Here is a 13,274-nt window from a genome sequence, read left to right as displayed (position 1 = left end):
ATTACAAAGGAACCTAGATGTGTTACTTGAGCAGTGAGCAATGTCACCTGGCAAGGAGCATGTTTAAATATGCAATACTATGATAACAAACCAGCAACATTCAGGAGTATGGGGAAAGAAAGCAATAAATCAAATTATTTCCATCTGCAAATAGGCTCCATCTCATTTGTATAATGCAGTTTGACAGATAAAGGCTCACCATCAGTCAATAAGAAAAAGACATTTATTTACTGGTCAGCCATGTGAGCAAAAGTAAAGGGATGAAGATGATAGTCAAATTTCTTGGCTGAGTGGCTTGCTGTCAGACTCAATTCTTCTGAGTGTCTGTAGAACACCCTTCAGCTATGACAACTGCTCAGTAGTCAAAAACAGATTGTAGCAATGCCAGCACCAGTCGGAGTGACGACACTTTCTATTAGCCCAAATAAAAATAACCAAACATTTACGAAGATATTTAGAAAAAATCTTGATGATTGTTTTAAGTACATTAGGGATTGTCACTTATACCTTCAAGACAATTCTCCTCATCTGGTTTACCTCACAGGCATTTAATTTCATTTTACATGATATATATGTATATTCAGCTTAAAGTCAATGGTGGGATCTACACAACAAAAATAGAAATAGCCTTTAGTTAAGATGCATGGGCCTAGAGGAGAGAGAAAGGTGGAAGCTCAACAAGTTCCAATAAGCATCCAATCCTGACATTTTGACTCTATCCCAAGAACATCATACAGCGAATGGGCAATGTCTACCAGAATATACATAGCTATCCCTAAAAAAGGCCATCTAGAATAACACTCAACAGCTAATTATGAAGTTCATCTTCTAATGGAAGTCTGACATTGGTGAGGCCTCATCTGGAGTACTGTGTCCAGTTTTGGGCCCCACACAACAAGAAGGATGTGGATAAATTGGAGAGAGTCCAGCGAAGGGCAACAAAAATGATTAGGGGTCTGGAACACATGACTTATGAGGAGAGGCTGAGGGAATTGGGATTGTTTAGTCTGCAGAAGAGAAGAATGAGGGGGGATTTGATAGCTGCTTTCAACTACCTGAGAGGTGGTTCCAGAGAGGATGGTTCTAGACTATTCTCAGTGGTGGAAGAGGACAGGACAAGGAGTAATGGTCTCAAGTTGCAGTGGGGGAGGTTTAGGTTGGATATTAGGAAAAACTTTTTCACTAGGAGGGTGGTGAAACACTGGAATGCGTTGCCTAGGGAACGTTCCTAGGTGGAATCTCCTTCCTTAGAAGTTTTTAAGGTCAGGCTTGACAAAGCCCTGGCTGGGATGATTTAATTGGGGATGGGTCCTGCTTTTGAGCAGAGGGTTGGACTAGATGACCTCCTGAGGTCCCTTCCAACCCTGATATTCTATGATTCTATGAAGAGTTAACTTATAATTCTAGTCAATATAATCTATGGACAGGCTCTGGATCAGGTTGGTCAATTTAGACAGAGGACTCTTGTGGCTTTTATCTATGCACAACATACACTGGATACAGCTGCAAGTGTGACTCTATTGCTTCCAACTGTTTTATTTTTAGAATGAGATATGGTGGGTGAAATAACATCCTTTATTGGACCAACTTCTGTTGGTGAAAGAGACAGGCTTTTGAGCTCCACAGCTCTTCTTCAGGTCCAAAAAAGGATATTACCCACCTTGTGTCTTTCATATCCTGAGACCAACATGGCTACAACACCACTGCAAAGAGCATTGGAATATATCACATTTTATTTTTAGAAAGTAAACTTTGCTTGTAAAATGTAATATTTTATTTTGGGAATCTAAATTATGACGGTTGCAGTTTGAGAATTTTATGTCTGCGGATCCATTCCCTCTTGTTCTCCTGGATATCGATTGGCATCTGGAGCAGTTTCTTTTTGGTGGATCTATACAAGCTTTGCCTTGCCTTGTATCATATTCTATGTCATTGATTGATTGAACTGTGAGTTTACACAACATTAACTTGTGCATTATTAATAATCATCCAGAGCACCTGGTACTGAGTAGGCAACATCCTTGCTCCAGAAAGAGCTGTGAAATAGTGCATCCAAACACCTCATGGACTAGTATCTCTGTCTCCTACAGTATGTCTATACTGCAGTTGAAGGTGTGATGGCAGCAGAGCTTGGCATACCAGTGTTAGCTTTAACCTAGCCAACATGCCTAAAAACAGCAGTGAAGACATGGCACCACAGGCAGTGTGGGTTGCTCAAGCACCCCAGGGACTCAGGATACGTACTATCCTATGTTCAATGCTATGTTTAGTCAGTGTGTCTCGATCAAAGCCAGTGCAGGTATGTCAAACTGGGCTGCAATCATACTTTTCACTGCAGTGTAGACATACTCCTAGAAGTAGGGATAAATTGGTCCTTTTGCTGCACACAGGAATATCCTCAAGATTCTGATCTTAAACAGAAACCACGTGAGGAAGAGGGAATAAGAGCCTCTGTACTTTGCTGCCTGCTGGTATCTGACAGAACTCAAATTAAAGAAAAAGAAGGCATTTTAAGGAAAATGAGAATGACAACATCTGTGGAGGCAAGAGCATTAGAGACCTAAGATGCCCACAACATCAATACAAGGCAGATATAGGAATATCATTGTGCTGTTGAAATCACCCATACACACGTCACTAAGCTGCAGTGAATCATTCTGGATGGTGGAAATTGGAATTTCTAATTCACCTAAGGCGCTCACCTATTACACGTCCAGTTGTAATAAATGCATGTTATGGAACAAGTGAAACAAAGGGTTTAAACCATCTAAAAACAAGAAGAGCAATTCCTCAGGAGACACAGGTATCCAAAAGCTATGCTTCTGCCTTTTTACAGACATGAAGGGGTTCATCTGGATCATCACTGACGCCTTACATGATTCACAACTACTGTGAATTCGCCCACGGTTGTGTTTTTTTTAAAAACCATGCTCTTTGGTAAGTCACTCGTACAACAACCAACAAAACATTTCATACATATTTAATGCTTGTAAATACAAAAATTTAAAAAAAGTACTGCAAAGAAAAAAAAGGTTTTCACTGTAAATTTCCTAAGAAAGGAACTGCTGCAATTTTGAAATTAATTGAAGTACTACGCATAAACTTGCCTATAATCTAGGTTAATATACATTTTTCTAACCAACCTAAAGCAGCACAGTCTACTACACACACTGTATGGTGAGTAATAGTTTATTAAAGACTGAACTACTTTGATAACCCTGTCATGCTTTTTTCTTTACAGGCATCAATCTCACAGCCACAAAATAATGCTGCAGCTATGGGCTGCTTCGCTTCTTGACAGTTCCTACTTTTTTATTTTTGATATGGCAATTAGAACTATATAGGGGTGAAAAATTCAAGGGTATTGTCCGATTGCAGATTTGTGGGTCAGTTCCTGTGGGGAGCTCCACATGAAAACATACTCAGAATATGCCACCAGCAACTATATATACTTTTCAACCCATTTATTGATCACCTCATACAGTACACTAAGACTCGTTCTGGCAGAAGGAAGTAGAAAAATACAGGGGCTCTACCTTTACCATTGTTTTCCTTTCCCAGTATTTACAATGCATCATGAAAATGAAACTAACTTCAGTCAAATGAACCATTTGCTTGTCTCCTTCCTTTCCTGAACAACTAGATTGTTTAGAAGCAGAGTAGAATAAAATTGAAGCTACCCAGAAGACATACTGAACATCTGGTGCTTACTTTAGTGATCTACTTACTTGATTTAAACACTGATACTACTATAGTAGGTCCTGTCAATTTATTTGTCATCTCATTCATGCCAGAATATATTTAAAAAAACAACAACAAAAAAATGACATTTTTTGCTGACGAGTAAAATCTTACTGTGGCCATTGTTGATGATAAGTGCAGAGGATTTACTGCCTGTACTAGCAGGTAAATAAACAGTCTGTTCAGTAGAATGGAATTAAATATCCAGCCACAGACAGAAAGCCAATACTTCACAAATGGGACTGCTTGGTATTAGCTGCCATAGGCATCTGCATGCAGCTCCTTAACTACTATTACTCATGAATCTCCCCAGATACAGTTTGTTATCTTGACTCTAAGTGGCTCTTTCTAGTTTGTTTCTGCATTAGGCATGATGAATGCATTTTAGAAACTTTGACAGTAAAAGATTAAGTTCTTATGAGTCAAAGAAAGCTGTGGAGTGATTTCAAAAAGTCCTGATCAGGTTTTTCCCTTTAGCTCATACTCACCTACATAGGCTTCCTCATCCACTGGCAGATGTAATGACATGCAGAGGTAGGTATCAGACTATTAAAGAAACAAAAAAGAATAAAAATTATCTTAAAATTGTACCTTGTTAGAACGGAAATAAAATAATTCTAACATTGAAACTCTGCTCTACTGACACATGGGAACAAGCAATTGTCCAAACTTATAGCCTCATAAATGGAAATTATTTGCTAAGGCTATCCAAAAAACCAACAACTAAGAACACAGAGAAAGGGAGACTTGTTACTTGCCTTCTAATCCAATCATACAAAGTAAATCAAAGGAGCACACTAAATAAAACAACACCTTATTGGACATTTGAATATTTTTTCTCTATTTGACTATAATCTATAACTTACTGCATTCTAGAAAACAGCAGTGAGTCATGGCTAGATACACATCTACCTGAATCAGAAATTCTTTGCTTGTCCCTAGACTTAAGTGGTCTATTTCTGCCACGAAGCTTATTAATATTGAAAATGTGTGCTAGAGCAGCAGCAGCAGCAGCAGCAGCAATCTAAAAACTATATGTTCTTTTTTAATACATGCACCTCACTCCAATTAGAATGAATTGGAACTATGCCAGAGCATCAGGAAAAGAATGTACTCCTTTAAAAAAAAAATAATGGAAAAGAACAGAAGCAACACAAAATATTATTTTCAGGTCTCTTCAACTGTTAATTGTACAGAACCATCATTTTCAAGAGCAATTAGGTCACTGCTCCCATGAGACATGAGAATGGTCCCATGAGATGCAATAGGAAGTCCAGCCATCACATGTAATTCACGGTTACCATCTTCAAGTCTATACTGATGCTTTTGGGGCAATAAAACATTTGTTTTAGCATTAAATGCACATCACTTAAAAATTGGAAGTGCTCAAGTAGATACTTCAAAATTAAACGTGAACTACTACAATGCCAGTTGCAGTCACTGTGAACCCAAGATAGTGGCCATAGTGAAGTATCAGCAACTGCTTTTGCAGTTATGAACAACTTGGTTCATATTTTCAGAGATGCTGAGTACCCAGAACTCCAAATGAAGTCACTGGTAGGGAAGGAGAGGGGTGGAAAGAATGAACAAGAACAATGCTAAAGGAAGTTTTTCTTTATGAAAACCGAAAGCTTCCAAAAACCACCAAAAGACTGCATATCAGTCCTTTTGACGTAAAAGCTATCATCATATTTTAAAGGCGGGTTGCCAAATCCATTGTTTACCCTGAGGGTTCAGACTGGATTTTAAAATCATCAAAAGATGGACCGAATTAAATGGAAATTTTTGGATCCCTGTCAACCTAATAATATCAGGAGGCTCATCAGTAGAATGGGCAATAACCTACCAATTCAGAGCATGGGGTATGCTTGCTATGGTGTGTGAACTATACTGCAAAACAGAATAATGATGTGATGGACTGCACTGGCCTCAACGTGAATTAAATAGTCAATCCCATCTTTGCCCGCCGGTTATAGGACAGGCGCCATAAAAATAAACTCTGTCCAGCAAAAATCACAATTAATAGCAATGCTCTTCTATAAAGATCTTGGCCAAGGAGACTGTATGATGTATGAGTTAGCTTGCTACCATGGTTTCTTTATATCCCAACAGATATCAGTTTGTCTCTGAGGCCAACAATATCATATTTATATTATGGTATCAGATGAGGAAAAAAAAAAGATACCATTCACTACTGCATCTTAACATGAACATTTTATAGGGCATAATTTCTTAACGAGAGAGATCATCTATTTTTATTAGACTAGCGCCCACAAGCTCCAGTAGGACAGGGGCCTCACTGTGGTAAGCACTGTACAAAATACATAGCAAGATAAAGTTTCTGTCCTAAATAGCTTACAATATAATTTAAGACAAAATACAGCAAACATGCCCAAATAATAATAATCAGATATAACTGAGGAGGAAGGACAGGTGTAACGTTGATAAGACTATGTGGTTACATAGATCAGCTATGTATGCTATTAGATAAGAAAAAGCAATATGCTAAGTTGTTGTGTCTTTTGCCAGGAGCTCGGAAAAAGCAGAGAAGGACAAATGATACAGCTGATGTTGGGTGTGGTTATATATTCTAGCTAGGTGCCTTTGTGGAGTCAACACTGAAAACATAACTCTCAAAGGAACTGAAAGAGCAACACACTCTGCACATTACTTTTTTTTATTAAATCTTTGGGTTCACAAGCAGCATGTTTAAAAATAAAACTTCAAGTAAATCAAGAAACAAACTCTGTTCAGTGTTTTGAAAGTCAACAAGAACTAACAGGTAGAAGTTGAAGTCAGACAAATTAAAATATAAAAAAAGGCACAAAATGTTAATAGTGAAGGTGATTAACCTGTGGAACAAACCACCAAGGGAAATGGTGGAGTCTCCATTTCCTGGATTCTACAAATCAACACTGGGTGCCTCCTGGAAGAGATGATTCAGCCAAACACAAGTCATTGGGCTCAGTATATTGGTGAAATTCTATGGCCTGTGTTACAAAGGAGATCATACTAGATGATCTATTGGCCCTCTTCTGGATTAAGAAATATATGAATCCATACACATCATTGGAAATTAAGGGGCATCAAATTGGGTGGTGTGATGTACATTTGTTTCAGCTGTTGTTGAATCACAATGGTGATTCTCTGCCCTACTATTACAGTATGTAACCAAGTAGTAAAATGTCCTGGGCAAGGTTTTCATTATTCTACACACAATCCAATCTAACACCACACACATTCACACCCATTCTTTTTTTACACTTACGTTCACAATGAAGTGTTCTATATCTTAGCATATTGCCAAAGGCTCTTAAGTAATCTGTCAGAAAACTCAGACTCTAATCTACTGAAAACGGATGACACAGTAAAGGAAGGAATTAATCACAGTCATTGCTTTAGGGTCTCTCACTCTGGTACTCTGCCAGTCCTAAAGCAACAACAAAACTTGAAGTCTTAGAATCATAAAATCATAGAAATGTAGAGCTGAAAGGAATCTAAAGAGATCATCTAGTTCAACTCACAGTGGTGAGGTAGGACCAAGTAAACCTAGACCATCCCTGACAGGTGTTTGTCCAACCTGTTCTTAAAATCCTTCCAATGATGGGGATTCCAAAACCTCCCTTGGAAGCCTATTTCAGTGCTTAACTACCCTTATATGTCCCCCTCCCACAGTCTTCCTTTCTCAAGATGAAAGATGCCCAGTTTTTTTTTTAAACCTTCTCTCAAAAGTCAGGATCTCTAAATCTTTTAACATTTTATTCGCTCTCCTCTGGACCCTCTTCAATTTGTCCACATCTTTCTTAATGTGTGTCCAAAACTGGACACAATATTGTATCTGAAGTCTCACCAGTGCCAAGCAGAGCGTAACAATTAGCTCCCATGTATTACACACAACTTTCCTGTTAATATGCTCCAGAACAATATAAGCCTTCCTGGCAACTGCACCACAAGATATGTCTACACTGCAAAGAAAAACCCTCAATGCTGAGTCTCAAAGCCTGGGTCAATTGACTTGGGCTTGCGTGGTTAGGGCTGCAAGGCTAAAAATAGCAATATAAATGTTCACAGTAGGGCTGGAGCCGAGGTTCTGAAATCCAACAAGGGGGGAAGAGTCTGAGAGCTCAGGCTCCAGCCCGGGCCTGAACGTATACATTGCTATTTTTCTTAATATTGATTGTGTTAAGTATCTGGTTTACAGTTTACCTTTTCAGTGAAGACAAGCAAAACAGGCATTAAACACCTCAGCCTTCCTGATGTCTTCTATTATTAGCTCTCCTTCCATGCTAAGTAGAGGACCTTCAACTTTTTCGTTGTCTGTCTCTTGCTCCCAATATATTTCAAGAATCTCTCCTTATTGCCTTTTATAACTCTGCCAAGGAGTAACTCATTTTGTGCCTTAGCCCTTCTGATTTTGTCTCTAATGTTTGTGCTGTTCTTTTGTGCTCCTCCTAGCAATTTGTTCACGTTCCCACTCTTTGTGGGATTCTTCTACAACTTTCAGGTCATTCTTGATGGAGCCATATTGCCCTCTCGCTATTCTTCGTATCAAAATAGCTAGCAGTTGTGCATTTAATATTGTCTCCTTGAAAAACTGCCAGCTTTCCTGAACTTCTTTTTCTCTTGGAGGTGCTTCCCATGGGACCTTACCTTCCAAATCTCTGAGTTTGTTAAAATCTGCTTTTTTTTAAGTCCACTGTCTTTATTCTGCAGCACTCACTCCTTCCTTTCCTTAGAATCATATCTTTCATTTTATGATCAAATCCAAATTGCCTTCAGCCTTCAGATTCGCAACCCCATTCCTCCTTGTTAGTCAAAATCAAGTCTAAAATGGATGCCCCCGGGTTACTTTGCGCACTTTCTGAGACAAAAAGTTTCCCTGATAAACTGCAAGAATTTATGGGACATTTTGTACCAGAATACCAGAATATTGCTCCACTTCTCTCTTTTGCTATATAAAGCAACACTGGGAACTGTCCAAATAAGGAATGTTTGCTGCAGACAATGTGCTGTTTGGAGACACAGCCTCAGCGATACCATCCCATCGCCTGATCTCCCTCAGGCTCACTCATCCCATCCCTTACTCTTCTTAACCTCTCACTCTCCTCTGACTCTTCCCCCAAAAATGCAAACTTACTTTAGCATCTCTCTCATCTTAAAAATCCTTGACCGCACTTGCCTCTCCATCTGCTGTCACATTTCCCTTCTTTCTTTTCATCTCTAAGCTCATTGAATGCACTGCTTGTAGTTGCAGACCTCTTCCACTATTCCATCCTGGACACTCTCCAGTCCAGCTTCCGTCCCTTGCACTCAACTGGAACTGCTCTCATCAAAACCTCTGGTGACTTCTTAGTCAAGTCTCAGAACCGGTACTCCATCCACATCCTCCTTGACCTGTCAGCTGCCTTCAACACAGTCAACCATGCTCCTCTTCTTGAAATCTTATCCTCCTTTGCCTTCTGTTACTGCGTCTTCTCTCAGTTTTCCTCCTACCTCTCTAATTACTGCTTCAGTGTGCCCTTTGGATGATCCCCCTCATCTGCCTTCCAGCTTTTTATTGGTGTTCCACATCACTCTGTCCTTATTCCTATCTCTTCTTCCTCTACCCCTTATCTCTGGGTAATCTGATCCACAAAAACAAATTCAACTATCTGTGGATAACTCTCAGACCTACTTCCGTGCTCCACACCTGTCTCCTTCTGTCGAAACAAAGCTCAAGTTTTGGTAATTCACCTCTAAATGTTAATATCCCACACTTCTCCACAGAAAAAAGTTACATGGGATATTAATTTTAGGAGGAACACCACTAATTCTGTTTTTTCTATGTTTGTCTCTTCTCTCTCTGCTGTAGGTAGGGTGTGTACCCGTGCACGCGCCTCTCCTCTAACAGGATCTGAGAAAGATGCAATAGTAAACTATTGCTGTTCAATATTTATATATCAGCAAAATTATGCAAGATGGTTTACATAAATGAAAAGAAACAGTAGCTTCTCCCACTATCCCTTGCTACCAAGGTATAGCCAGAATGTTAGAAAAAAATCAGAAAGGCAAGAGACCAATAGATCATCATGCTTAAGACCATTTTACATGAAGACTTTAGGAAAAACACTATTTTGTAGTCATTCATTTTAAAATAAAAGCACCTGTATAAAAATATATTGTACTCTGCTTGTCATCTTTTTAGAAAAGAAACATCAACATTTATGGCCACTGCAATTTACTATTAAGCTAGTATTCGTAAATCTCTGAGTATTAATATTCACTATCTTGGGGGTTCTCAAACTGGAGTTCGTGACCCTTCAAGGGGTCGTAAGGTTATTACATGGGGTCATGAGCTGTAAGCCTCTCCACTTTGCCTCCAACATTTATAATAGTGTTAAATATAAAAAAATGTGTTTTTAATTTATTGGGGAGGGGGGTTGTACTCATAGGTTTGCTGTGTGAAAGAGGTCACCATTACAGAAGTTTGAGAACCGCTGAATATCTCATAGATACAGGTCCACCTTCTTTAATGAATAATTAAGATATACTTTTTGAGATGTTCCACCACTAAGTTATCCCTACTGTTGTTTTTTCCAGTGTTGGTGTGAGCTGTGGGGTATCAGGAATTGAAAGTTTTTGCAACTGTGTATTTTGCTATAAATGGGAAATAACGGATATCAAACTAATATGGTCTATTATTTGGTATACCTCCATATTTGTTTTTAAGGTGTTGTCACTTTTCAAGAACCTGAAAAGTTCTTATTATGACAGAAACCTTTTCATACATTTGCATTTCTAACCTAGAATACACCACAGCAAAAGATAAACAGAGGGACACCCATATCTTGAATACTGTGTGCAGATGTGATTGCCCCATCTCAAAAAAATATATTGGAATTGGAAAAGGTTCAGAAAAGGGCAACAAAAAGGATTATGGGAATGGAACAGCTTCCATACGAGGGGGGATTAATAAGACTGGGACTTTTCAGCTTGGAAAAGAGACAACTCATGGGGGATATGATTGAGGTCTATAAAATCATGACTGGTGTGGAGAAAGTAAATAAGGAAGTGTTATTTACTCCTTCTCATAACACAAGAACTAGGGGTCACCAAATGAAATTAATAGGCAACAGGTTTAAAACAAACAAAAGGAAGCATTTCTTCACACAATGCAGAGTCAACCTTGGAAATCTTTGCCAGAGGAGGCTGTGAAGGCCAGGACTATAACAGGGTTCAAAAAAGAACTAGATATATTCATGGAGGAGAGGTCCATCAACAGTTATTAGCCAGGATGGGCAGGGATGGTGTCCCTAGCCTCTGTTTGCCAGAAGCTGGGAATGGGCGACAGGGGATGGATCACTTCATTACCTGTTATGTTCATTCCCTCTGGGGCACCTGGCATTGGCCACTATCGGAAGACAGGATACTGGGCTAGATGGACCTTTGGTCTGACCCAGTATGGCCATTTTTATGGACAATGGAGCACAACTATATACAATGTTCTCAAAAGATTAATACACTACTAGCCTGCAAAGCTAAAGTTAAACAACCTAACACAAGCTGTTTGAGTCAATGCTAACCTACTTGCAGTTCTACATGCCAAATACTTTACAAACAGTGATTGGGACCATAATTACATGTTCCACCTTTCACCACTTCCTTTTTAACTGTTCAGTAATATTTATGGATAGGTTATGAGGGTTTACGAGAAGGAGACAATATCTCCATTCCAGTGTAGTTGCTGGGCAGCAGTCTTGAATTCTGAAGAGAATACTTTGTGTAATCTCAAAGCAATTAATTCAGAAAATGAACATTCAACCTTATTTCATGTTACTGGGGTTAACTGTGTGTCATCTGTCTGCTTGGCTGCCACCATCTATCTCAGAAGTGACCGACCTTCAGTTATTTTGTACATAGCTGATGTTATAATAATTGGGCCTACAAATTTATCCTAATTGTGAGCTCAACTCTGGGAAAGTGGATGTAAGTTTACAAAATGTTTCAGTAATCTGTAACAATAAATGCTAATAGGAAAAAATGCAAAAGGGAGTCAAAGACTGAATTAGTTCAAACTAAAATCCCTACTGATATAACTCAAGGATTGTGTTAAGATCATGTCTGATAAACAAAAGAAGCGTGGAAATCAATGAACCAAAATTTAGGGTCCTTAAAAGAGAAGACTTTAGGGAGAAATCAGCGATGTGAAAGTGCAACAATTGCTGACTGAAAGAAGGGGACGGCACAAGCTTCACCATCATGTCTGCCACTGTCTCCTGAGACTCCAGCATATACCATAATACCTTCTCTGTTTTGATCCCGAGAGATGTTCTGGCCAGGCTAGGGCTGCCAATTTTGGTTGAACATATTCCTGGAGGCTTCATCACATGACTGGAGATTCCAGGACAATCCTGGAGGGTTGGCAACAGTAGGCCAGACCAGGCCAGGCCAGCAAGAAGGACCCAGATGATATCAACATCTCCATCAACTTCAGCTAAAATCCATCCACTACCCGGAATGTCATCTCCCCTGCCAATGAGTCCTTTTCCTTCCCTGATGCCTTATTTCTTCTCTTTCCTATCCCGCTCCTTTTTGCTTCTGTTCAGTAGGAGTCTGGCTTATCCAGCCAAGACTGCATATTGTGCAACACTGCTGTAAGCCTGTGACCAGAAAGGCAGCTATAAAGAAATGCCCTAACCAGCCCAATGTTTGTACAAGTTTGCTAGGTCTTGAATTGCTAATAAGAGCATTTGCTGTGCCTCTGTTTTTCAGCAATGAAACTGCAAGTCAAAGTCAACACCAGAGACAGAAGCTGCATTTTCTATCTTTGCTGTTCTGTTCTCCACCTCTCTTGCTATTGCCTAGTTTTGTCTTCTAGGAATGGGATTGGATTTTAACAACCGTAACAGCTCCTGCCAAAATAAACTAACTTTTCCCCCATGTCAAGGTTCCTTCCCCACCCTGAACTCTAGGGTACAGATGTGGGGACCTGCATGAAAAACCTCCTAAGCTTATTTTTACCAGCTTAGGTTAAAACTTCCCCAAGGTACAAACTATTTTACCTTTTGTTCCTGGACCTTATTGCTGCCACCACCAAGCATCTAACAAATATAACAGGGAAAGAACCCACTTTGAAACGTCTCCCTCCCCCCTCCCCCCCACCCCAATCCCCCCAAGCCCTACATCCCCTTTCCTGGGGAAGGCTTGATAAAAATCCTCACCAATTTGCATAGGTGAACACAGACCCAAACCCTTGGATCTTAAGAACAATGAAAAAGCAATCAGGTTCTAAAAAAGAAGAATTTTAATTGAAGAAAAAGTAAAAGAATCACCTCTGTAAAATCAGGATGGTGAATACCTTACAGGGTAATCAGATTCAAAACATAGAGAATCCCTCTAGGCAAAACCTTAAGTTACAAAAAGACACAAAAACAGGAATATACATTCCATTCAGCACAGCTTATTTTCTCAACAATTTAAACAAAACAGAATCTAACACATATCTAACTAGATTGCTTCTTAACTCTTTACAGATGAAAGGGTTTTTCCTCTGG

General features: G+C 39.3%; 1 protein-coding gene across 9 annotated transcripts in view; it reads right to left on the bottom strand.

Annotated features, from left to right (window-relative positions):
- The window catches only part of PAM (peptidylglycine alpha-amidating monooxygenase), a 222,824-nt gene that overhangs the window by 126,859 nt on the left and 82,691 nt on the right, over positions 1-13,274 (bottom strand). For all 9 annotated transcript variants that reach the window (XM_048849474.2, XM_075128592.1, XM_075128594.1 and 6 more), the window contains exon 4: positions 4,230-4,287. In XM_048849474.2, the coding sequence (XP_048705431.2) occupies positions 4,230-4,287 (58 nt within the window). The remainder of the gene's footprint in view (positions 1-4,229; positions 4,288-13,274) is intronic.

Source organism: Caretta caretta, chromosome 5 (assembly GCF_965140235.1).
Source record: "Caretta caretta isolate rCarCar2 chromosome 5, rCarCar1.hap1, whole genome shotgun sequence".
NCBI classification, from domain to species: domain Eukaryota; kingdom Metazoa; phylum Chordata; order Testudines; family Cheloniidae; genus Caretta; species Caretta caretta.
This window is presented reverse-complemented; position numbering and strand designations above follow the sequence as displayed.